Below are 26,190 nucleotides of genomic sequence, written 5' to 3'. Positions count from 1 at the left end.
TACCTTTTGACGCTTAAGAGAGGTTTACACTACAGCTCACAGAGCCAGTATTAATCTTTGTAGGAACAGTTAGCTTCAAAATCATTTAAGAACTTGTACGTACTAGCGTGCGACGATAGAGCGAGGTACATTGGATAATATATTATCTTCGCTTCGTCTACTTGATCATATTACAGATTTTGCTCAACTCAACTCAAAACGTTAAATATGTTATATCCGGGCACATTGTTTAGGTTTTTTTGCGGCGAGTGAGAGAACGCATATATACCCACCGCTAGACCCGCGCCAGACAGTTATGTCCGACTATGCTGGGAATGGCGCCCAGCCACCAACAGACTACGAACTCCACCGCTTAGTGTAGTGTGAAAAGATTCAAAATATATGCTTGTTGAGTGTTGCTAGGGTATTTGTGTTTTAGAAGCTCTGGATAGCTGGCCATCGTTATCAGTACGGGCCGTACGGACCAGGCCGAGTAGCCAACGTGCCAATCGCTAATGCTCCGTAGCGATCGAAACGCAACTGTCACTGTCGCACTAATATGGAAGAGTGTTAGAGAGACACAAAGCGATTCGATGGCGAAGCGATTGTCACCTTGGCTAGGCCGGCAGTTATTCCGCATTGTTTAGATAAAAACTACGCACTAACCTGGACGAATGCCAGTAAAGTGTATACACGTTAAGTTAGAATTGCGGCCATCCACCGTCTCGAACTTCTGCCAGAAAGTGGCTTATGTTAGAAATGCGACCCAACCCAACCCGAATGGATGCCAGTAATGCTGTAAGATAGGTTAGGTTAGAATTGTGTCTCTCCACCATTCTGAAAGGCTACCAGTATGTACTCGTAGGTTAGGTTAGGTCTGTGACCCTCAAACAATTTTTAATTTCAGCCAGCACTACGCGATATTGCGAAGTCTCTGTTCGAGGCGAACTACATATCTACCTACATATCGCCAAGTCGAGCAAAACAAAGAGGCACGGCCGTACCATTCTGTTCTACCTCCTGTAATTTTGTGTAGGCTAAAGCTAGAACCCTGTGGACAACATAAAATAAACGGATTTTGTATAAACTTTATTCTTAGGCATGGAAAAAACTTCTACTTCTTAGAATGAAAGCCTTACAACAATGTACCTAAATCATTAACTTTTATAATATCCATAGGAGAGACGCCCATTCCCCGAACGTTTTTTACCCATAAAGGATTCCCGTAACACTGCACTGGTACAAAAAAAAGCATGAATACCTTTCTGTTTTTTATTAAATTTTATAAAATTGTATCAACAATCACATAACATTTGCTTAACTAGCCTCGAAAATACATATTAAGAACAAAATTGGCACAAAATCAGGTGACCCAGATCCAGACAACGTCGACAATATTGTTTTAACAAGACATTATTTCGTTCTTAAAGGTAACAAGGTAACTTTCGTTAGTTGAATTTGAATAAAAAACATTAATTGTTATCGATGTCTGTCTAGCTAGGTAAAACATAGCTAACAAGCATTAAGGTAAACTGAAATAAATGTCATATACTCAGAAAAAGTGACCCAAGCCTCTAGTGCCCCAGGCTGGAATCGAACCAGCGTACTTCATACTGAAGGCTTATGGCGCCCCCTGGCCACCTCTAAGGTAGAACAGTATGGTTCTACCAATGATATTATATAACCATAGATAGGTTATACTCATACTTGAGGAGCACAAAAAATACTTCCATATTTATTTCTGTGCCTACGAAGAAATCTGTTATTTTTGATTAATATTCTCATTCCATCTATCTTTGTCACACTCGTTGTTAAACATAAGGTCATCTCTTTCTCTTTCGGTGTGCGGGAGCTCGTTAGCACGTGCACATTTCTCGCTTGCCCAGCTGCGACTAAAGACAACTTGTCCAATTTGTCACAAGTTAAGAGCTTCCATTTTGGAACGCCTATAACCTATCTTGAGTTATAAATCATTGGGTTCTACCTTCTAACTGGATCATCTCAGGTGATACCGAGTTAGAACCTATGCCGCTGTCCCCCGATGGCCGAGAGGTAACAGGCACCTGCCGCGATAGCAGAGGACGGTGGTTCTATTCCAGCCTGGGGCACTAGAGGCTTGGGTCACTTTTTCTGAGTATGACATTTATTTCAGTTTATAATTTATATAGTAGTGTGACTACTCGAAATAATAACAAATTAAAATATTTTCTGAAAACAATTTAATTTGTTCTAGTATGTAAGCATTAAGGTTTCCAGCTTGGTGTAAATTATCTGACTATGTAAAAGTTAAGTTACCCCTCTTACGTAGGTGTAATAAATTAACCGAGTTCATTTATATTCTCGTATATAAAGCAATCTGTAGATGGAAGTATGAAACTTATCTATGACTTCATTCTTTGTCCGTACGATTCGTAAGTTCCAATTGAAGTGTACATGTAACAAGTTAACTGAATATTATAGGCAGTAACATGCAGTAAGCTCATTAGAAGAATTATTGTTTTCCTCAATCACTTGTCTCATAATTATATTTATTAATACATACGCTTTGACCATTTTAATATCAAAATATTTATCTAACTTAAAATTAATGGAAGAATAAAGTATTTATAGTCTGTCAAACAACTTTGTCAGTAGAAAAAGGCCCGAAATTCAAATTTTCTGTGGGACGATACGACCCTTCGCGCCTACGTTTTTTAAATATGCCGCTTTTTCTACTGACGGAAATGGCTTGACAGACTATAGTTACAATTAAATACTTCTAAATAATAACAATGACCTTTGACATAAATAAGTTACCATTATAATAATCTAAATTTCCTACAGATGAAGGTCAGCTATTTAAAAAATCTAGGTACTATAGGATTAGCGCAGCAGCCCGTCAAGTCGCGCGAGACACCTTCATTTGTTTCTTTTGCACACTAAGTATGAACGATAAATGATACTCTGGCACACCCACTTTGTCAGTAGAAAAAGGCAGTAAATTTAAAAAAATTAGGCGCGTAGGGTTGACTTCACATAGAAATATAATAATAAATTTGTATTTCGCGCCTTTTTCTACTGACAAAGTGTGTGTGCCAGAGTATAGTTACAGAGTATACTGGCGCGCGGATCGAGCTGCGCGGGTAGTGCTAGACCCTCTACGTGACTACATGATTTCTAAAACAATTTTTGGTAATGTTTAGCGTTGTAATAAATAAGATCAGCGGCGGTAGCATGGTTGCGTTTTTTATAGCATGTCGCGTCATGCGTCTCTTTCACATTTACGACTGTTAGAACATGAAAGGCGAAAAAAACGCGACCCTGCTAACGCCGCAGGTCGGATAAGTACCGATTTTATTGCTTTAAGAAAAAAAAGTTCTTATCACAATTGTTTAAAATGTCTTACTATATGAGCAATTAAAATATGAGGTATGAGTAAATAAGTCAAAAATTATACAGGGTGTCCCAAGATTATCAAACCGGTAGGCCAGTTTGAGTGGGACCGAACCAGCTTAACATATATGGTTATAGTAAAAGTAGCACGGGTATATATTTTTTTTAATTTTCATTCGAGACTTTTCCTCGAGACGAAAAACTTAGCAAGACAAACACAGTAACGTGTATCAACTGAGCAGCTGCATAGAGCAGCCGTCTCCTTTAAACCGGCTTGTTCACATTCTGCCTTCCTAAGGCTGGTATTCGTCGTGTCCAACTTCTTGGTCCAATGTGCATTGCGTCTCACTCTCACTAAGCAAAATGTGACACGCAAATACACTTTGAACAAAGAAATTGGACAGGTGGAATACCAGCCTTAGCAAAATAGCGCTATCTCATAAACAAATAATTTGGAAAATTTAATTGACAGCTAAGTATAGAAACTATGGTGTATGCTGGAATGTGGAATGTTTTTTGTGGTAGTTTTTTGTTTTATTTGACAAGGCTATTAAGGATATTAACGATAAGGATATTAATTGTAAGATGTCGGATTTGAATTTAACATAGATAAGTACTACTATTCTAATTAAATAAATATTCTATTAATAACATGTATTTAAATAACGTATAAGTAGTCGGCAAAAAAACGGACTATCCGCTTTCGACTCTTATTTAAAATAATAAGTTTCAAATAAGATAAAAACTATTAACTATTAACGAATTATGTAAACCTGTGTTGTGTACAATAAAGTGATTACTACTACTACTACTACTACTACTATTTATTTACCAACTGTAACTATGTGGAAGTAACTAAGTACCTATGTATTGAACGCTGAGTTGACAGGCAGACAAAGGTAGGGTCGCTCAAGAAAGAAACTGACTTCAACATGCGAGCTGTAGAGTCGCACGAGTCGCGGCACGGAACCCGTGGGTTCATTTTTGAGAAAAAAAATTACCCTCCCATGGAAAATGACAATTTTTTTTTCGCGATTTCGGGGTTGGTCCCATTGCAACGGGAATTAGGAATTAGCCACCCTGTATAGAGTTATTCTAGTTCGTTGTAGCGATCCTACTTCTGCCGATATATTACAGCTCTGTGGTATTAAACTATAATTACTGTTTTACTAAATACCGTTTGGTCTAGGAGTCACTTTGGTTATGGTGAGTCTTTTTGTTACATGTTGATATTGAACAAGTAGATGAAGTTAAACCAAAAACAGGCATAATACCGGCTTAATAACGTAGCCTCATCAAAGGAAACAGTCAGTAAGGTAGTTATGACTTATACTAAACAATTCAAGATCACAGCGATAAAAAATAAAATTTAACAAGATTTAAAAATAACAATTATTAATAAAGATTACATATTTGTTGAATATAATAAGGCACGTAGGTTAGTTAAATTGTCTTCGTCTTACACATTTCTTATACATTTCATAAGCCCTTATGTCTCCGCTGGGGGATCATTTGTGATTGATTACCAGTCAATGTGTAGTATACAGTCTTTTCATCTTGAGTCTAAGACTTTTACATATTTATTTGGATCTTGAAATATTTGTTCAACATTTTTACCAGCTTAATTTACAGTGTACTGATGGAAAACCATTTCGTTATTATTACCATAGTTGTCACCCCTAGTTCATAACGTCGTTAATAGAGGATGGAAGGCATAGAATGGCATATCACACTATTAGCTACAACAAAGCGAATAGAATTTATAGAGAGTTATTGTCATGGTTAATTACGTACCCACAGTAAATTTACTGTCATCTTTCGACAGAATATTAAAACTTTTAGAACGCCATTTGACTTTGATCCTTATTCTTTCACTGATATGTGTTACATTTGTTAAATATCAAAAATGAACGCCATCTACTCGACAGTAGGCCAAAGGTATGGCGCCATCGTTCGAAAAGATTGCACCATGTGTGTGGATGGTGTAAATTTTTGATATTTAACAAATTAACACATGCAATGGCGTTCGAACAGTTTTAATCTTCTGTCGAAAGATGGCAATAAATTTACTGTAGCTACATAATATACTTTGACAATCCGCCTCTATATCAAATTCTCTTTGGCTATAATAATTGTAAGTAAAATTAGTACCCTTAAAACCTTCCTAGTCATTGTTCGTCAGAAGTGGTCTCGGCGGACAGTATGGGCGTGGTCTCGGGCGAGAGCAGCAGTCTTCTTATTAGCACTATGATGCCTGATACTATTAGAAGGAGTCCCAGACCCTGCAAATAAATATTGACGGTTATAGGTTTGATGTTTAATTCACAAAGAACCGCTTAAAGCTAAAATATTACTATAGGGATAATTTTTGCTAATTTATTATCACAGTGAAGGATTAATATTCAGTGTAGCTGTTGTCACAAATTGTTTTTAAATGGACTTTTGAGTCTGATTCCCCGTAGCGAACCAGAATTTCCTGCGTTCGGTTCCGGAAGAAGGTTGTTGCCCAAATTGTATCAAGAACTTGCAATCAACGCATCGAAAATGCTGATTCGTAATGCAAGTCAAATACCATTCTGATCATGCGCGTATACTCGGGTGTGAAGCGAACATACAAGTGCCGGAATATGTACCCCTGCTGTCCGCTTACGAAACCGGACGGGGTATACGTCCGGTTTCGAAAGCGGGCAGCAACCGGAAAGTATCAGTACTCACAGTCAACGTGTAGAGCGCGTACGGAACGCCGTACCGCAGGTTGAGCGCCATCCGCGCCAGCCTCGCGTACTCGGGCGTGATGTGCACCTCCTGCCGGAACCAGAACATCGGCACCAGCGTGTCCGGGTCCGGCAACTGGTTGTTGAGGCTACAAATAACGGACAGACATCAACAAAAAAATTACTTGTATGCAAATATTTAAATGAGACAGAACAGTAGTGTTACAATTAGCCTGGTATGTGACATCGTTAAACGATGAATCTTTCATTGGAGACTTTCGCCAATCATCAATACGTTCTTCAGAAACAAAACCAATGATGTGTAATAAGTTTCGTAAATGATTCCCATTCTGCTTTTCATTGGCAGTTCCACTTCACCAATGTTACTTTTACAATGCAAATGTTTGATTTCTTGACGAAAATACTAAAATCGTCAAAAGTGTGCCAATAAGATTTCCCAATAGGAGTTCCCGCATTTTCTCATCTATTGAGATTCATATTATCTTTCTTTACCTTTACAGCAATAATGCAAGGATTTAGAAATGCAACTGTCCTGACGCAACTAGTATTAATGGTGGATAAACATGTTGATATATATCTCAGTGGACATTTCCTGCGGCATGCCCATGGACATCCAGTCTAGAGTCGTGTTCTTTGTATGTTTTTATTATGTGCAGTGCAAATTACCTGACTAGGTTTATATGGCGGACTAGCATGCTGATCTGCAACTGAGCGGCGACCTGAAGCGGCATGCCCGTGAGCATTTCTAACGCCAGTCTGAAGTTATGTTCACTGTTGACAAAAAACAAGTTAAAAAAATTAATAATAAAACGATCAGAGCACAAATAAATAATATAGTCTCGAAGAGGCTAGAAACTAAGCAATGTACGGACGAGTCGGTTGGTCCGATGGTCGACTCTCGACCAATCAGAGCGAGAAAATCAAATAAATAGCAGCTTTATACATACCAGCTGTACAAATAGTCGATACCATTGGTCGCGACTATTTTTTGCCACATTTGAGAAAAAACCGGCCAAGTGCGAGTCGGCCTCGCGCACGGAGGGTTCCGCACCATCAACAAAAAATAGAGCAAAACAAGCAAAAAAACGGTCACCCATCCAAGTACTGACCCCGCCCGACGTTGCTTAACTTCGGTCAAAAATCACGTTTGTTGTATATGGGAGCCCGACTTAAATCTTTATTTTATTCTGTTTTTAGTATTTGTTGATATAGCGGCAACAGAAATACATCATCTGTGAAAATTTCAACGGTCTAGCTATCACGGTTCGTGAGATACAGCGTGGTGACAGACGGACGGACGGACGGACGGACAGCGGAGTCTTAGTAATAGGGTCCCGTTTTTACCCTTTGGGTACGGAACCCTAAAAATGAGATAGCCTACGGAACTCACTCGGTGGGGTCCAAGCCCTCTATCTTGCTGGGGTAGTAGGGGTCGGTGTGCAGGAAGTGCGGCAGCGACACGAACGCGGGCGCGCCGTAGCGGCACGCCGACACGTTCAGCGCGCCCGGCGGCAGGCAGTCCAGGTCGCGCTGCACGTCGCAGTAGCAAGCCTAGAAACGACCGAATAGATTTCAACTTGGAATGGATTTTGATTGTCATTGATGAAGCGGACAAGCCACAGACAAGACATCCTCTAGACTGAGCATAGTAACGCTACCCCCTCTGCCACTCATACGGTAGATTTACTCCATCTTCGAGTCAATCCCGTGCCGTGATTGGTCCGTGTCTTTGAACGGACCAATCACGGCATGGGATTCGCTCAACTCGTCCCCCCGCACCCCCGTATTTTTGGCAGCATCGGTTTCATGAAATAATCGCTCTAAACTCAGTCTAGAGGATTCCTAGTCTATGGGACAAGCGGACGCCTCTTTTCATTCCCTTTTATTAGAAAGAGACTTCCGCTTGTATTATGAGCTGTAAAATGTTATGCAATAGGCCCCAGATAATGCGTCCGTGGCTTGAGTTTCCAGTTGAGGGTTTATTAACTTAATCGTTCACACAACTAACTTATGTACCTAACTAACCTAACTTTGTTGTAAAATGTTGTACCATTGAGAACCGTGTTAAAGAAAGTGACGACGATGTCCTTTTAACCCACAGTTTTTTTTAACCCGAATGATATTTAGACGGTAGTTACAGTCTTATCATACACTATAATTAGAATGACAGAGTTACGGGTACAAGCCAGGTATTTTCTCAAGGGTCACTGGTTCCCCCGGACCAGATTTTCAAATACCTAAAGGCGTCGTTACTAGTTGTGCCCACCGCGCCATAGACAACTATAAGTGTTATGGCGTACGCTGTCAAAGTAACCTTCACACTTTCAAGTCGCCCGTGAACTTGGCGTGTAAGTGACGTTTTTGGTCATAAAGCGTTCAAAGGGTTAAGTAGAACAAAGCTTGATTAAATGTGACTTTGCGATTTTTAGTAAATCGAGCCACAAAAGTACATGGCCACTATATAAATGTGACGTTCCACGGCAAAAGGTACCTTATGGCACTTGGCGCTTACGTCGCATAGCGCCGCAATAATAATAGCGCGCGGCGGCGGAGCGGCGTTAATAATAGCGTAAGCGCCAACGGCCATAAGGTCTTTACCCCTGGGACCTCACAAATTAATTCCATTCATAATGTATCCATGCAATTTTGCAGCTCTTTGTACTATGATAGTACATTGTACCAACCGTGCTAGGGTAGTTGTACCCGTTGTCGAACACGGACACGTTGGCGGCGTACTGAACTCCGTCTATGCCGGCCACGTGAACCTCCTTGTCCATACCCAAGGTCAGGTACCTGGAAATAGGCCAAAAAACGTTAAATTATCTATTACTAGCGACCCGACCCGGCTTCGCACGGGTAGTTCAACGAATTTACACAAAACCTTTACAAATTATACACCAAAACCTTCCTCAAGAATCACTCTATTAATACGTGAAAACCGCATGAAAATCCGTACAGTAGTTTTTGAGTTTATCGCGAACATACAGACAGACAGACGCGGCAGGGGACTTTGTTTTATAATATGTATTGACGAAGTATTCAAGCAAGTATGGTTTATGTGGTTGTACGACAAACCGCCGCATATACCAATACAAAAATCTAACGATATTAACTCCAAGGAAGATTTTGTTTTTATAATAAGAAAGCGTAACAGGTGAGTTGAGTCCGCGCACCCGTAGATAAACCATTTTTGAATGTTTCCATTTATCTTCTCAACGAATCGATCTATTTCGATGCAGTTTTCTGCAAAAGATTTTTGATAAATAAGTTGAGCGATGGGTCTTAGATGAGCGTTATGGTTTTACTTGTCTAGAGCCCTCTGCAAAAACATTTGTTGGTTTTTATATTTATTATTTAGGGTATTTTAGGGCAAACAGTGCAAGGACACAGAATAAGTAATAATATTATATACAGAACGGCCACGCACCGCTCCGCCCCGACTCGCATTACCTCGCCCCGCGACTGGCCGCGACATGAATCTGGCGGACTTCTGGCGTCCTCTCAGTAAAGCGACTTACCCACACATACACAATGACGCGTGTACAGACGTGCCGCGCACACATATAAACGCAAATGATTTTTGAGGTATGTATGGCGTGTCCGCCCTGTGGCAAGGGCTAACCGACATTCCCTCCGCTTTATTTTTAACTTATCGTTACTACTTTATTTCTATTAGTATTAAAATGGGGGTGGTTTCAGAATCTTTTTCTTCCCTTTCTTTTTAATGGATGGTTCCGTGGATTTCTAGCCTTTAATATTCTTAGCAAGCTTATCGCAACTTAATATGTTAAGCGCCGCAGCAATAAAGGTTTTTAATTAAAACAATAAACAATAGTTAGTCACTAGTCATTTATAATCAATCACATGCAATGTCATAAAATAAAAATATTATCTATCTATCTATCATGCGACGCAAACTTTTATCATGTCTGGATTATATGTTTTTTTTATTAAATATAAATTCATATATTATTAGATAATATGTATATGTATATGTACTATGTACGATTGTACGTGTAGACTGTATCAAGCAGATAAGGACAGGTCAGGTGTATATATTTTTTTACTAATCCCTTTACGTAATTCCGATCAATAAAAAATAATATAATTCTGTTACGTTTAAGTCTATTCATATTTATCGATAGTGAATTGAGTCCACGCACACATTTCACGTAGATACAGTAGTAATTTTAATCTAGGCATTTATTTATTTTTGTTCGTTATTAAGGCAATTCGAAATATTGGAATAATAAGTAGTTATAAGATGAGGATGACTAATGTTTGTCTCAAGTTTTTTTTACCTGTGTGTATAATTTTATTCCGGGCTAGCAGACTACGGGAATTACTCTCGAGTTGCAACGTTACCCATACAAAACGGAGAACGTCTTCGAGAATGGCACAACTCTAATTACAGTTGCCAAGATACAGCCTTTTAAAGGTCTAAAGGACGGACGAGTTTAGACTCGGAACATGATCTCGATGACAACTTTCAGCACTCCAATAGGGATGATGACACATGTTGAATTTTATAACAAAATCAAGTAAAATAGATAGCAAACGAGCAATTTATCACAATAATGTGGATATTAAAATAAAATATTGAAAAATTACAAAATTACAGGACCTGAAAGTTTCAAAATTTAAGTTTTTTTAACTTCCAAAAACGATAAAAGTAAGGGTACCATTCGATTCCTTACATTTCATTCAAAAAAATATTGTATAGCAACTATATACATAAACGCAATATTTCACCGACAAAAACGCAATTTTCTTGTTTTGTCCATACTACAAGATGGGCGATGACGTCACGGCCTCTGGCCGTTTTGTATAGGGCGTTTCGCGAGTGAAGTGCGACTGTCGGACTTTGACTACAATTTCTGACTTTTGTGTTACTTTAATGCAATGGGTCCCATATAGACATTTGATCCTAAAAACAAACCCGATCGATTGATACCATAAAGAAAAATTAGTCATGTAGCCTAATGGCGCTGTTGAAACCACAGAATGAATACTGACGTGCACATGTCAGGCAGGAACACCTGGACCGCCGGCTGGCCGAGCTCGGGCGCCCACAGCTCGCCGCTCGAGCCGCGCACCTCCCCGCACTCGTCGCGGTACACGGTGCGGTTGGAGTACTTCCACTTCTCGACGTTGCCCAGCTCCATGAAGTCCGCCGCGCCGGTGTTCATGAGGAATATGCCGTCGTATTCCATGGAGCCGTTACGCTGTAAAAGAAAAGGGCATTTTTATAGGCCTATTTTTAAAGGGCCTAGATATAATTACCCCGCTTATGAAGTTCGAGGGCCTGAGTTCTGTGGGACGAGGTGGATTTGTGTGTGATTGGGTAATACATATATATTTATTATTATATTTTTTTAATTTGATTGTATTGCACTTTTTACCTCTAACTTTACATCATACCAAGATATAGTGGCTCCAAACTTACCTTGTTAGCAACAAAATCGTTAAATTCAGATCGATTCACAAATATCGCAAAATAAACAAGTGATTATATGATAGATAGCTGTTCTTGGGATAATCATTAATCACTCACGTGATTCGTATCTACCTACCGAGCTACCGAGGAAAAACTTTGAAACTTTTAATTACACAAAGAGAAAGCTGATTTCTTAACCGATCATATTATATAACAACGGATCCAAATTTATTTTAGATACAGCTCCTAAAAATCTGTTGGTCCTCCATACAAATAAACTAAAATGTCAAAACTAATTGGGTCAAAGGACCTCATGGTCCCCATAGGGGGTACGAAACCCATCGTCAGGAACCCATTTCAATCATTTTAATCACGATCGCAGCCGATCCTAATCGATCAGCTGTTGCGGTGGTATTTGGTAACCATTACGTGTCGGCTACTAACCGATTACGCTGGCGTTCCATAACGCACGCCGCATTCTTCAACGGACGCTTTCGCTTCTTGAATAACCCATTTTATTGGTATTTGGTTCAGGAAAGTAATAAAAGGGACATAGTTAAACTAAAATTTAGGGCATTCACTTGTTACAATATTATACAAATAAATTGCGGTCTGATGAGGTCGATCACCTTTACAGGATCGACCTCATCAGACCTCAATTTATTTGTATGGCAGGAGTTTCCAACCAGTAGGGCGCGACCCTCTAAGAAGGCTTGGCAAAAGGGCATGAAAGAAGGGGGAAAACTTTACTAACAAAGAAGCCCTGAAAACTACGACGCTCAAAGGCAGGAACAAACAATACCAAAATGATCGGGATACCCCGGAGGTTCGCTGTATTATTAGTAAGACTAACTCTGTAAAGCAAATGCATTGCAATTAGAGATGGGTAGTGAGTAAATACTCAGGGGTAAATACCGGGTAAATACTCAGTATTTACTCAATATACCCGTATTTACTCGTTTATACCCAAATTGGTGGGTATAAACTGTTTAGAGTGCTGAAAGGGGCATATGAATTTGAAATATAGGTGTATTTTGTAAGCCGCTACTGGATTAAGAACTCAAAATTGTAAGAAATGTATTTTTAAGAGGGGCACTCCATACATGTAACTAATTGTCACAATTTTTTTTTTCAGAAACCATTAACGTGTTGCACATCATTAAATGGGTATTTAAAAATAACTGGAATGTTTCTAAGAACATTTTTGGATAAATTGAATATTTTTGGACAAAAACCGTTTCGAAAGGCCAAAATAATGTTTATCTCTCTATAACTTTAGAACCAAAGTTCAGAAAAAATATAAAAACATATCGGGAGATTAGCCGTATAATAGAGTACAAAAAACAATATTTTGAACATCATCGGTTGAGCCATTTTCGAGTTTTCTTTAAAAAATCCTTAATAAAAGAAGTGCCGCGTAAACACGCACTTTTGCGCGTCATGCAGTTATCTAGTAGAACATCGATAGAATTTAAGTACCATATTTTTAAATTAAATACCTTCTTATTTAAAACAAAATTGTTAACTATGCATTATCACAATTTGCCTCTCACTAATAATTACCTTCTTTTCCTAAATTAAGCGTCCTATATGCTTTTTATTTTATAGATATTGTTAACACACGTTAGCACTCTTCAATAAAAGACAATTTTGTTCTTAAATCTCACTTTTTGAATATTTTATAAGCTATCGTTTTTACCCACCTAAATGATGTATTTATCGGGTGCTTTGAGTAAATACCGAGTAAATACTCAGTATTTACTCACCCCTACCCATCTCTAATTGCAATCAATACAGTGCATTCTCAGCAACAGCTTCCTAGTTAAAAAGGCGACATTGTTTGCCAACCTCTTGATTAAAGTATTATACTAAAAAGGAAACAGATTAAATATTTCATTTTGAATTTAAAAGCAAAACACCTACTTATTAAGTTATTCGTGGTTTTTTTTTTCACAGCGAACTTGAAGAAAATGAAGAATGACACTGATTTAAACTTTCACGATTTTTACACATTATTAAATTCCACATGGAATCCAGTCATTAGTAAATGTACTTAAGCGTAAATGAATATCGACAGTCGATAAATCGAATATCGTTAGTGTTGTGTGTCAACAGAGTGACATCCCTAGTGCGCAAAACGTTCAAGCGGATAAACAAGACCAAGTGCGGGTAGTTCGAAAAACTCGCGCGGTTAGAAGATGCTGTTGTCAACTTAAGTCTTCTCCGAGACCACGGGGACAACGCCGTCCTCGAAACGTCGGAGGTAAATCTTAAAAACTTAGATACGCGATTAAGTCGCGTTGTACAATTTAATAAAATGAAGAATTATTGTGCAGTAAACAATAGTTAGATTTCCCTGTCACTAGATAGGATTTTCCTATCTTTCGATATATTTATTTCTCTCTTAGCCAAATAAATGCCTACCTACGCTTTTGTATCCATTTAATAGGTTATATTGAATTGAAAGACTGTAATCGCGCTATAACCATGAAATCGCTAGATAAATTAGTATGATCTAACTATCTTAGTATGGTAAATCTAGAGTCTTAGAGTCTAAAACAGTACATACCGAATGTGTCTGTGAAACGGCTTCTTTTGACCTAGTAGTTAGGTAAAGTAAATATTTAGCGCAAAAATTACCTACAGGTCAGTATCTAATATTTTACTCGGTCAAAAGTATACATTTATATCGTGTTCGTGTCTCTTTGTTACTCCGATGACAAATGCATTGTTCGTGAATGAATGTTATTAAAAATTGACAAGAGGACGATTTCACGGAATTACTTCACGCTACGAGTCTCAACTGTTCGATGACACAGACACTGGATGGTATAAAGGTCAATACCTACCAACTAGACGGAGATTAGGTAGGTACACTTTTCTGTGCACGAAATAGCATAATTTTACAAAGGTGACATTCATTAATACTAAATGCAGTGATAAAGATAAATATAAAGATAAAATATAGTTTATTAAAGTAGACATATTTACAATGCGTTTATGAACGTCAAATAAAGCTACACCGGCTCAGTGGAAAGTGATTATCGAAAATGCCAAATCATAGATATGAAGGCCCTGAAGTTAAAAATTATACCGACATGGCGCTTATGAAAATAAAATAAATGTTTGGTTTAAAATAATTAGGCATCCATGTACGCAAAACGGTTTTATACAAACAAACGATCTATTTTTGAAGTGTTGCGTAGCAATCTTATCAGGGGAAACGGAATGCTGTAATGTACGATGTACTAAATGAGCAAAATATATCTACAGTAGTATATAAATTCTAAGTTGCAACTGACTTAAGTACCTATGCAAGTAAAGTTAAGTGGAGTTAACCGACTCGCTATGATAATAGAAATATTCTTTGCTAATCATATTATATGGCTGTCTCCCCTTGTGGTGCCTCTCACTGTCTTCTCAAAACAAATAGTATGTACCACCCGAACTTTACAAAGTGCAGCACGACAATAGGCATTTACGAAATGAGTGAGATATTAAGCGTGAACAACTATGTCACGTTTGCTATCAGTTATCACTAACCGTGTACCTAAATCACTCATAAACGTTTTGGATAAAACGACTCACCGTATAGAACCAGGCGAACTTGTCGAAGGGCAGCTGGACGACCGGTATCTGCGAGCTGATGTCGAGCACGCGGTCGTCGATGCCGTCGAACAGCCACGACGACACGTTGGCCGTGAGGGACATGTTGTCGTGGATCGTGTACTGAAGTTACTCTAAAGCTAAACGTTTAGGATAAAACGACTCACCGTATAGAACCAGGCGAACTTGTCGAAGGGCAGCTGGACGACCGGTATCTGCGAGCTGATGTCGAGCACGCGGTCGTCGATGCCGTCGAACAGCCACGACGACACGTTGGCCGTGAGGGACATGTTGTCGTGGATCGTGTACTGAAGTTACTCTAAAGCTAAACGTTTAGGATAAAACGACTCACCGTATAGAACCAGGCGAACTTGTCGAAGGGCAGCTGGACGACCGGTATCTGCGAGCTGATGTCGAGCACGCGGTCGTCGATGCCGTCGAACAGCCACGACGACACGTTGGCCGTGAGGGACATGTTGTCGTGGATCGTGTACTGAAGTTACTCTAAAGCTAAACGTTTAGGATAAAACGACTCACCGTATAGAACCAGGCGAACTTGTCGAAGGGCAGCTGGACGACCGGTATCTGCGAGCTGATGTCGAGCACGCGGTCGTCGATGCCGTCGAACAGCCACGACGACACGTTGGCCGTGAGGAATATGTTGTCGTGGAAGGCGCGCATGAACAACTCCGCGCCCATCCGGATTACGCTGTTCTGGTGGCGGACCATGTGCGCTACCGTCTGAGAAAGGACAATGTTTATTGGCAAGGTGCGAAGTCGGTGGAGGGGGAAGTGGCGCTGATCGTCACAAACACAGGTAATCTTATGGAATGTCCGCCATTAGTACTAGCGGCAGCCGCTTGAACTAATTTTACTCCATAAGATTTAACGTAGAAAGTCTGCCAAAATGAGGGCAGCACCAGTCGTGCACCTAGCGAATAGTGGGATTTAAAGTTTATTACTAAAAGTATGGGAGTAAAACTGTAAAATGACATAATTTCAATACAAGTTTACAAAAATAAAGAAGCTTATATTCATAACTTTTACATATGTATTTCCGTTCTTTCCAAAGTGAAATAGAGTATGTTTAATACATCCTGTACAATCTACATTATAAACCTGCCGCTAAGCTCGCCGGATTAACAGTTGATTAAGCGTTAATCTGCCTATGTAGCGATTACACTCATTCGCCCTTTGATTTTATTTTTTATCTGTTCATTTCATCTCGCGTGCTCTAGTGAGGGGATAGATTAATGGAGTCGTGCGCTAGAGGTACTTACCACGACGACAGGGTTGATGCTGGTGACCAGGTCGGACAGGCTGCCGTTGGACATGTCCGGCTGGAAGTGCCACGTACGCTTGTTGAAGTATGATATCGTGTTGTTGTCATGCCACGTTATGTTCTCCTGTTGGCAACGTAATGTATTACAGTATACCAAAGTCATAGTTGACTATTCGTAAAGGTCTAATTTGTTTGTGTGTTCTGAGATTTACCCCATATATTCCCAGAAATAGTTTCTGCTCTGAACTCTTGGTGTAAAATCAATTGATGGAGATCAGAATAACACATTTAAAGGAAAAGAAGTGATGTTTTTTTAGTGGTTTGTAAACGACCCTGGGGGCCGATTTTTGAATTTCGATCGCTCGATTTCGCCACTCGAAATTCGGTGGAAATGGAAAACGGCGAAATGATAATTTTTGAAATACGAGTCATAGAAATTGGGAATCTAGTGGTATTGACCACTCGATTTCAATTCTATTAGTAGAATTTAGATGCCTAGCAGTGGAGATATTATTTAACGAAATACATGAAATCGAGCGGTCGAAATTTAAAAATCGGCCCCCTGTAATGAGCGTATGCGGGCATATATAAAAACAGGTTTTTAATTTTTTAACAGAGTTGGTGAAACTGAATATCAGTAATGATGCGATATGAGTAAAACCTTGCCACAGTTTCGTACGGTCTGTATTATGCGGCATATAAACTCGATTTGACCTACTATACGTACCTAATTTGTAACTAAATATTCGATATAAGTACTGTTTTTCAATAGTTTACGGCTAGTTTAACAGGGTTAAACCGCGGATTAACGTGAGTCCAGTACAGCCGTTAAATTGGTGTCCATTTTCAAAATGTGTAAGTAAAATACCTAATACGTACTCAGTGTAAAGTACCTAGGTACCTACCTAGATACTTTACACTGAGCTACATTGTCTTTACAAGCGTGGGCAGATCCATTTAAGGAAATGATCAGTAGGTAAATTGATGTGAAGTGAACTGTAGTTTGTCTCGTAATATGGGCTGTGAAGTCGTTTCCCGCGGTTTTCGAAACCCACTTTCTGACAACAAATTATTAAACTTGGATAATTTTACTTTTCAAATTGCTACAATAGAGTTTGTGCGGGAAAAAAAAAGAGTCGTGGAATGTATTTAGTCCTTGCTTAAGAAAACGCATAGATAATGAATATATGTATCAGTAATCATAAGCTACATATGTATTTAACTACTCAAACCAATACAAATTTATCGCGATCCCGAATGGCAAGCTTTGTGCCTTGACCGAAAATTTAATGATCCAAATCGAACCGCGCCTGACATGATAATTATCATCATGAGTCAGTCGGTGTGCGAAACCGATACACACGAGTGTAATAGAGTTCAAACAATTACCTTATCTCCGTGACGTGACTGTTTAACGAGGGTGATAAAAATGTTAAAGTTCATACCTACTCCCGGCAGTGGTTTTATATACATATTATTAGTTCCAGGAAATTACTAATAAAGACTGTATCGAATGTTATAGTTATATACATTACGTGATGCTAACACTTGATATATTTTATATGAATTTTGATTTTGAAGTTACTAATAGTAAAGACTGTATTATAGGCCCGTGATATCCAAGAAGACTGTATTGAATCATTGAATGTTATAGTTATACGTTACGTGATTCTAACACTTGATTTTGATTTTGATTGGGGAGAGTGAAAAAATACAATCTTAATAATATTAGTACCCTTACCACGATTCACTGACAGTGCCAACAATAACATATACGGTAACGTCTACGTAACGTAACTCACTTTATGTCAGTGTTGACACTCGTGGTACAGGTATTGAACTTAGATACTTAAACGTAATTTCAATAAAGCTAATGCCTGGATTCTGGATTCCGTTTTTAGGTAGACTAGATGTAGCACAAAACCGGGAAGAAGAGAGCGAGGCCTTTTCCCAGCCAGCAGTCGGGCAGTGATCGAATGAAGTTACTAGTTTAATTTATTATTAGCTTTAGTTATTACTAAAAGTAAGTATATCCCGTACACGGTAAAATCGTGTGAAGGGAGGCATGCGCGGAGCCGAAGCCAATACGTAGAGTAGCTTTCGAAAATTTTACGACATATAAGAGCTTAGGTACACTGAGCGGATGCTGCCCTTGCTAGCGCTCGCAGAGGCTGCACCCGCCAAGGTATAAGGGTATAGGGGGTACGAGTAAATGGAATATAAAAGTAATACCTCTACTTAGGTACATAAAGATTTATTGGATGAAACCGGTGGATTAAAAACAGGGTTAGTGACAAACAACGGAACGGGTTTAAAAAACGGACGCCTGATGAGTAATAAATAAAAATAGTCAATTTTGTTGGTATTTTTTTAGTTACGAAATCGTTTTGCTCTTGAATGTATTAGTCTTGAATGTAGTATGTATTAATTAGTGATAACAAGCCGATTACCGATAACAAAAGATATAGACAAAAGATGCGATAGTTATGATAACTATACTTATGTTAGGTACGTATCTATCTACGGGCTATATCGTAAGTAAGAGTTTTTTTCCATTTCTTCTGATGTAATCATTTACATATATGTATTTGCATAATGCTCTAATGGAGCCAATTTGTAGCTGTTATTGTCATGAGTATTATGCGGTAAATGGAGATGTATTTGCATGTTTGCTAACAAGATTCACGAGGTGCGTCACCGAGCAAATGGGCAGTTAGGTAGTTGTTTACAAATCTTACCCGCAGATGGGACCGTCTCGGGCGAAATAGCAACCTGATGACCTGGTGACCGGCTAGCATGAGTTGCGTTCTTGAAGTCGCGCTAGATGTATAGAGTCGCGCTCGAGAATGCATCTCATGCTAGCAGGTATGTTGGCTATATGCATGACAGTGTTGGCCGCATGCTATGGGCAACATCAGTTCTTTGACAGTTGATGTATGTCAAACAGTATAAATAATATTTTAGCTTAAAAGCTCACATATTGCCAAGTCGTGCGGTGCCATTAGTTCCCCCGAAACGCACTTTACACAAAACCTGTGATTTCTAATTACCTACGCATAAAGTGTATGTAAAAATAAGTTTTTGGAAAAATATTCATTTTTCCGACCTAGGATCAAAGACGAGAAAAAGTGTTTCTTAGATTAGGTAAAACATAGGTAGGTAATAGGTACTTAGCTTACCGTTTATAGTTACGCTCTGAATGACTGAACTATAAATTAACAAAACGAGTTTGTTATGAATTGCTCACATTTCGTACAGCGAATCGATTGTGGTGTTAGTACACATTCAATGAAATGTAAACACTTTTGTTTAACCGATAGGTTTCTATGCGTTTTATATTCGGAAATATTCACTCATAACAAGTAGAAGAAAGTTTAAAAAAGTGTAATCAAAGTTTAGTGTCAACTAACTATGACTATGTCGTAGCAGACGTAGTGGCAGACATATAAAGTATATGTAAATTTACTTAGTACGTCTAGGTACCTAACATATATAGAACACACAAGTAGAATTTGTATACAAAACATAATTACAGACAATTCGGAAAAAAATATATCATGGCAATCCACAGTAGGGACAGTAGGTAATAGGTATATCGATAACAAGGACATTGACTGTACCCAGCTTAATCTATCTATGTAATACCTTTAAACGAGCAATTTTTGTTTATTTATTTATTTATTTATATATATATCTAATACCTAAAAGCAATTCTTGTTTATTTATATATTTATTAAAAAAAAAACGTTTATTCAGAGATCTTGCTTACAACTAATTACATATATTCTTCTGCCAAACCACAGAGTGGTTTGTTGGCAGACGAGGCTCCTTTATGTATATGCAAGCTAGGTAGTTGATAGGTAACTTAAACTTAGGTATCTACTTAACCCTTTACCGCATGCTCAGCCCTATATAGCAACTATTAAAGTTCATTTTTAAACAAATACTTTTTATTTATGACATGAAGTAAGGGGTTAACTCTATATTCTTAGCGTACAGTAAAAGAAAATCAAAATAAAATAAAAATGTAACGTATTATTGACTTTGTATTTTGTTTAATAAAAAATTGCTTAGTTTCTTTTTAAATGTTTGTTTTGTCATCCTTGTGTTATATATATTTCGGGGATCTCGGAAACGGCTCTAACGATTTCGATGAAATTTGCTATATGGGGGTTTTCGGGGGCGAAAAATCGATCTAGCTAGGTCTTATCTCTGGGAAAACGCGCATTTTCGAGTTTTTATATGTTTTTCGAGCGAAGCTCGGTCACCCAGATATTTGTTCTAAAGTTCACAATTACCTTTATATGATATTCTCTGTAGACATACGGTCCCATTTGCGACACACGTATGGAGACGTTGTGGCCCGCCAGAATCTCGTCCACATTGGTGATGTTCAACAGGAAACACTCCAGGTACATGGGGATCGGGACCTCGCGCCAAATGCCGAACGACGTCGAAGTGTTGGAGAGGACCATCATCTGGAACAAAATGTGGCTCTGTCATAAATTGTATTCTTTGAGAACGTATTGCCGAGTAGCAAAATTGTTGGGTTAACTACCGAGGTGATTCTAACGAGCTCCAGACCAGCTATCATGGTCGCATTTTTATCACCTGTCATGCTATGCGTCACTTTCGCACTTACATATTTATTAGAACGTGACAGCCATGGTGACAAATGATAAAGAGCCGGCCATCATAGCCCTACTGGTCGATTATGTTGCATCTTATTCAAGTTTAGATAACTACATCCCCGCTCCATCAACTGGCCAGCAACTTACATAATGATAGTCATATGAAACTGACAGACATACGTCCATACCCATCTTTAGATGCCTACTTATATCTACCTTCCTACCCATTTCTTAGTTCGCAGACAACTACTCGTATTTATATGCCAGGGTTCCGTTTTGTGACGAAACCGTAACAATTCCCTTAGTTGAGCAAGAGTAAGAAACAATACTGTTTATTATAAACGCTGAGTAGTTATATTTCTTACAAGCAAGCTGGCCTGTCAGTGTAAATGAGGGAACGAACACAAACCACAGCCGAAAACTCGTTTTCGTAGCTGGCATTTACATACAGGGCATCGAACTTTTAATGAACATATCGCACTACGAAAACAACTAAGAACAATACATTTTCTATTTAAAATCGACTAGCCCTTCTAATATCGGCCGCCCCTAATTCCTCCCACCAAAATTCAAAAATTTTGTGGATCTAAATAATTATAAGTTGTCCTTCCTCCAATTACAATTGTTCAGCGCTTCTTTAGGCAATTCTAGTATTTTACTATATTATGGGTGGCGAGATCATAGGTAGGTACCTACTATTTATTTATAAGCACTTTTCTAAGTAAATATTTGAGGACAATCTTACACAGATCGATCTAGCCCAAAACTAAGCAAAGCAAAGCTTGTACTATGAGTACTAGGCGACGATATGCCCTTACCATCTGCTTCATAGGCAGGGTCACTAACTCACTACCCGCTAGACCGGTCGTCTTAAACTTAATTTCAATTTTCCAGATTTTCAGGAATTGGTAGAATGCAGCGTTTTAGGTACCGATAACTCTATAGGTGCGACGATTGCCTCCGTTCAGTTTTAGCCTCAGAACAGCTAATATTCATTCTAGTCATCTCTTTTACGAGACATTGACAGCCATTCAAAACAGGTACCTAATCACGGAGACCACTCACCTTCTGAAGTTGCGCGAAGAACAAGGCCGGCCAGTAGACAACAGCCACAGCTCCGAGTACCACGAAGCCGGAACCGAAGCCCATAAGCAGCCCGCTCTTCATGCCTGATGATACCATGGTGGAGGTTTTGCTACCTGATTTTAAAGAAGACATGTTTTTGTTGTACAAGCAGTCAAGCATATGCACTAGATCCATCTCTTAAAAAACAACTAAAAGGATCACTTATGTTTTGTCCCCAAGCAATGTGACCCATTATCAATAGTCGAGTGTAAGTAAGACAACCCGCGCTCACCACGGATTGGCGTTGCCATAACCATAAAATATGAGACTGACATGTTTTAATTCAGTAATTTCAGTTATAATACAACCATCTTAATTATATTGTGCGCAAGTATATATATGCCAAAAATTAGTTCTAAAGATAAACATGAGCTATGGACTAGAAATGTTGATGAAACAGAGCGATGTAAGCTCACTGTGCAATATATGTACATACATCACATATTTTACAAGTTTAAGACCACCTGTGAGTGGTGCCTATGACACTTTATTTATGCTTCTTAATGCTAAGTCCATCAGGGGTAGTCTATGATGAATGAAGCCTGACAGATTAAAAAAAACGTAGGGTATGGTGACCATTTATATTAGAGATTTTATTTTACCATTTAGGTATATCTACACAATTACAGCCAATTTAATGGCAACGTATGTGTTATCACTGGCTGTGTTAAAAATATCAGTTCATAATATTATCGTATTGTGTTCAGTGAAACAGTTTCTGGTTACTGTTATATGGTACAGGTGATGTGACAACAAGCTGCAGGGTTTATAAACTTTAGCCGTCCAGTAGTGGTGTATATATTTTTTTGTTTGAAAATATTTAAAGACAATGCAAGAAGTGTGCTACTTATATGTATAAGTTTTGTTACTTTTTATCAAAGTTATATTTAACTAAAGCAAACAATATTATTATTTTCTTTATCTCATAAAGAGCTTATCATTTTATTTATTTTTTACTATACACGATATAGGTATGGAATGTAGGATAAGGCCAAAAATATTTTGATCTGCTGTGACGGAATATTTTGATAAACTTAATTGGTAATTGGTCAAAGGACTGTCTCTTTTCAAACATAGACAAAGAGAATCATACTATATTTGTCTTACACTAGTACTAGCACCCAAAAGAAAAGACACTGATCAAATATGAAAATTAAAACTTTAAATCAAATTAAAAATATATTATAGATGGGGCATGTCTTGCGTTAACCATGAATGATTTTAATAGTTTGAAACATCAGTATGTATTTTAAATTCATTATATATCAATATGATATAATCCATTTACAGTCTTATTTCATGAGTAACTATTGATTGCAGTAACTGAAGACAATATGTCCTTAGTGGAATACAAACTTAGGATCTCCAGCTCTCAGCTCTGTTAACAGTAATAAATGTAGATTTGTTGTTTAAATACAACATTTTTACGTTGCAGATACTTTCATTAATTTCAAATTAAAAAATAGGGTAGGTAGTGCAAATCTATTCAACTGCAATCTTCTCTTCTTTGTTTTTTCTTTGTGGTTCTATCTACAAACATTTCCTTCATAAAAAACTTGGACTTGATGAGCTCTTTGTATAAACAAACGATAAAACGCTAGTCATTACTCACCGTGAAAAGTAAATAAAAACTATATTGCATAGTAAGGTAATCTCGTCCAATGTTATGTATTACAGTTATATACTAATCCCGTATTCATTTCTTTCTATGTTCTAAAAATAAAGTTATCCAATTTAAGTACGTACCTTGTTGTGATTCTTGAATTATGTTTACTAAGAAATATCACTTTGCATGATTTCACGGCCCACATAAACTTAACATAATTTCATACGCGATTTATTTAAAATATATTGTCGGTAAATCAATACTCAGGGCGTTAATATATAACTGACAAAACAATAAAAATAACAAAGAGTGACATGCACGTCCACCCGCAACTGCATTAAATGCTGATTGAAAGAAATTGAAATTAAACAACTGTACCGATATTCGGAACCTAAAGTAATATATTGAGAGTGGCAACACTGTAGTTAGTCGTATTGTCCTTTTCTAGCATATACGTCCATCTCTCTCCCACACCCCCACCACTTCAGGCAGTTGCGTTTGACAATTTTGACAGTTAGAAACAAACGCAAATTACCTCATTGGCTTGCTGTTTTTCCATCTGGAAGGTCGTGAAGCTAAACTGCTGGTGAGTTTTTGAATTTGTACCCCAGTTTAGCTGACTATATTGAAAAACAGTTTCTAACGGCTTTTTGCCGTTCGAAATAAATATTTAAATTTAGTTGTCCGTTAAACTATCTAGCAAATAAAAATGATCCGGAATAGTGATGTGCAAGTGATTTCAAAGGCTGCCTGCGCGCACCGTGGCTATGCCAATGAAAATACTAAAACACATGGTAGAAAACACATCGAGCTGGTAAAGCGTGCACGTGTCACCATTATAATTTAATTTTATTAAGTCTCTTCCGAGTCTTGTTAGTTTAAATCTTTGTGTGTGTATAATAACGGTTGAAATTATATAATACTTAAATGGTGATGTGTGGAGGTATACCCTTTCAAGTGATTTGTGTTTTCGAATACGAATGGATCGGATAGTTAATACGTGTTACGTAGAACCTACGTATTAAGGTAGAAGCTTATAGACGTGTAGGTTTTTTTATCTGTCCAAGTATCTATCAGCAATTTATCTTTTTATCCCGTTCCGGGTTAATATAATATTGCAAAATTAATTTTTTGGTAATAAACTTGCTGATAAATAACGTGTACCCGAATAGGAGTCGACGATATTTCCGCTCTAAGGGACACAAGGTAACGAACAAACCTACATCGCAAACATTGCATTTATTTTTGTGGAAAGTGAGTACTTCGGCAGTACATAAACTTAAATCTGACATAGAGAGAGATTAGCATGGCTCTGCGCAAGAATGACATGCGAATTCGTGAAGTATTTCACTCTGTATCTACCAACTTATATCTCTCCAACTAGATCTTTGATTTATGTAGGTAGGTACCTACTTAAATATATAACTTAGCAGGTACTTACAGCTTAAAAGGTTAAGGAAAAGAACTCTTGCATGTAGGTGCTATATGTGCTTGTGTTATTTTGAATTTGAATAACTTGATTATTAATTCTATACGTAACTACATACAAGAGGGTCAATTCTTAAGCCTACTTACCTACCTACATAAATAGTACACTTAAATTAAACGTTTCAAATAAAATCGGAAGCCTGTGACATGGAAGGGCATTAACGATACGGGAATCTTTAGATTGATTCATTGACGAAGACGCATGGTTTGGTTCATATTGTCAAATTATATTAATTAACTGTAGAGTTAAAGTTTAGTTTTGGCAAATCTGCGCGTCACCGTGAATGACACTTTCTAAAAGTGCCTGTTAAAGCCTGCGTAAAGCCTTTCACCTTGTCGAGCAAAGAACCCGCAACTTAGGGAATATTACCCATAAACTCAGGGTATTTGATTTGAATGATACTTATTCTTAAACTTACGTTTGTTATGGTTCCACCTGCTAAGGTGCGCCTAAGAGAATCTTTTATTCGTTCACAAACTAACGTCAAGTTATTTGTGATGAAACCAATATATTATGTACCTATCTAAACCTGCGCAAGGCTGCCATGTTTACACCTGCGTAAGGTGTGCCAAAAGAATCTTTGATTCGTTCACAAACTAACGTCAAGTTATTTGTGATGAAACCAATATATTATGTACCTATCTAAACCTGCGCAAGGCTGCCATGTTTACACCTGCGTAAGGTGTGCCAAAAGAATCTTTGATTCGTTCACAAACTGACGTCAAGTTATTGATGATGATATTATAACCTATGTAAGCCTGCGCAAGGCACGTCAGACATATTCACAGAAATATAAATGATATGGTCATAACACAGGCGTGCGAGTAGACCACAATCACAAAAATATTACAAAGATTAAGTTGTAAATATATCTTTTTAGAAAACGTAAAAATGGTTTAAAATAATGTTTTGGGTAAAAATCAGTCGA

At 38.0% G+C, this 26,190-nt stretch overlaps 1 protein-coding gene and 1 pseudogene across 1 annotated transcript; one reads left to right on the top strand and one right to left on the bottom strand.

Annotated features, from left to right (window-relative positions):
- Nucleotides 1-5,472: 5,472 nt before the first annotated feature.
- Nucleotides 5,473-24,036, bottom strand: LOC134648680 (protein croquemort-like). The gene is made up of 11 exons (XM_063503185.1): nucleotides 23,914-24,036; nucleotides 22,108-22,241; nucleotides 20,710-20,889; nucleotides 16,410-16,535; nucleotides 15,667-15,870; nucleotides 11,103-11,311; nucleotides 8,771-8,879; nucleotides 7,477-7,637; nucleotides 6,753-6,857; nucleotides 6,067-6,214; nucleotides 5,473-5,633 (listed from the first exon to the last, which is right to left on the bottom strand). Exons 2-11 carry the CDS (start codon nucleotides 22,222-22,224, stop codon nucleotides 5,520-5,522), a joined length of 1,473 nt encoding a protein of 490 aa, XP_063359255.1. The 5' UTR covers nucleotides 22,225-22,241; nucleotides 23,914-24,036; the 3' UTR covers nucleotides 5,473-5,519.
- A 995-nt stretch (nucleotides 24,037-25,031) lies between these two features.
- Nucleotides 25,032-25,130, top strand: LOC134655008 (U6 spliceosomal RNA; annotated as a pseudogene).
- The last annotated feature ends 1,060 nt before the right edge of the window (nucleotides 25,131-26,190 follow it).

Source organism: Cydia amplana, chromosome 1 (genome assembly GCF_948474715.1).
Source record: "Cydia amplana chromosome 1, ilCydAmpl1.1, whole genome shotgun sequence".
In the NCBI taxonomy this organism is placed as follows: Eukaryota; Metazoa; Arthropoda; class Insecta; order Lepidoptera; family Tortricidae; genus Cydia; species Cydia amplana.
Note: the sequence above shows the minus strand (reverse complement) of the source record. Positions and strands in the feature narration are given on the sequence as shown.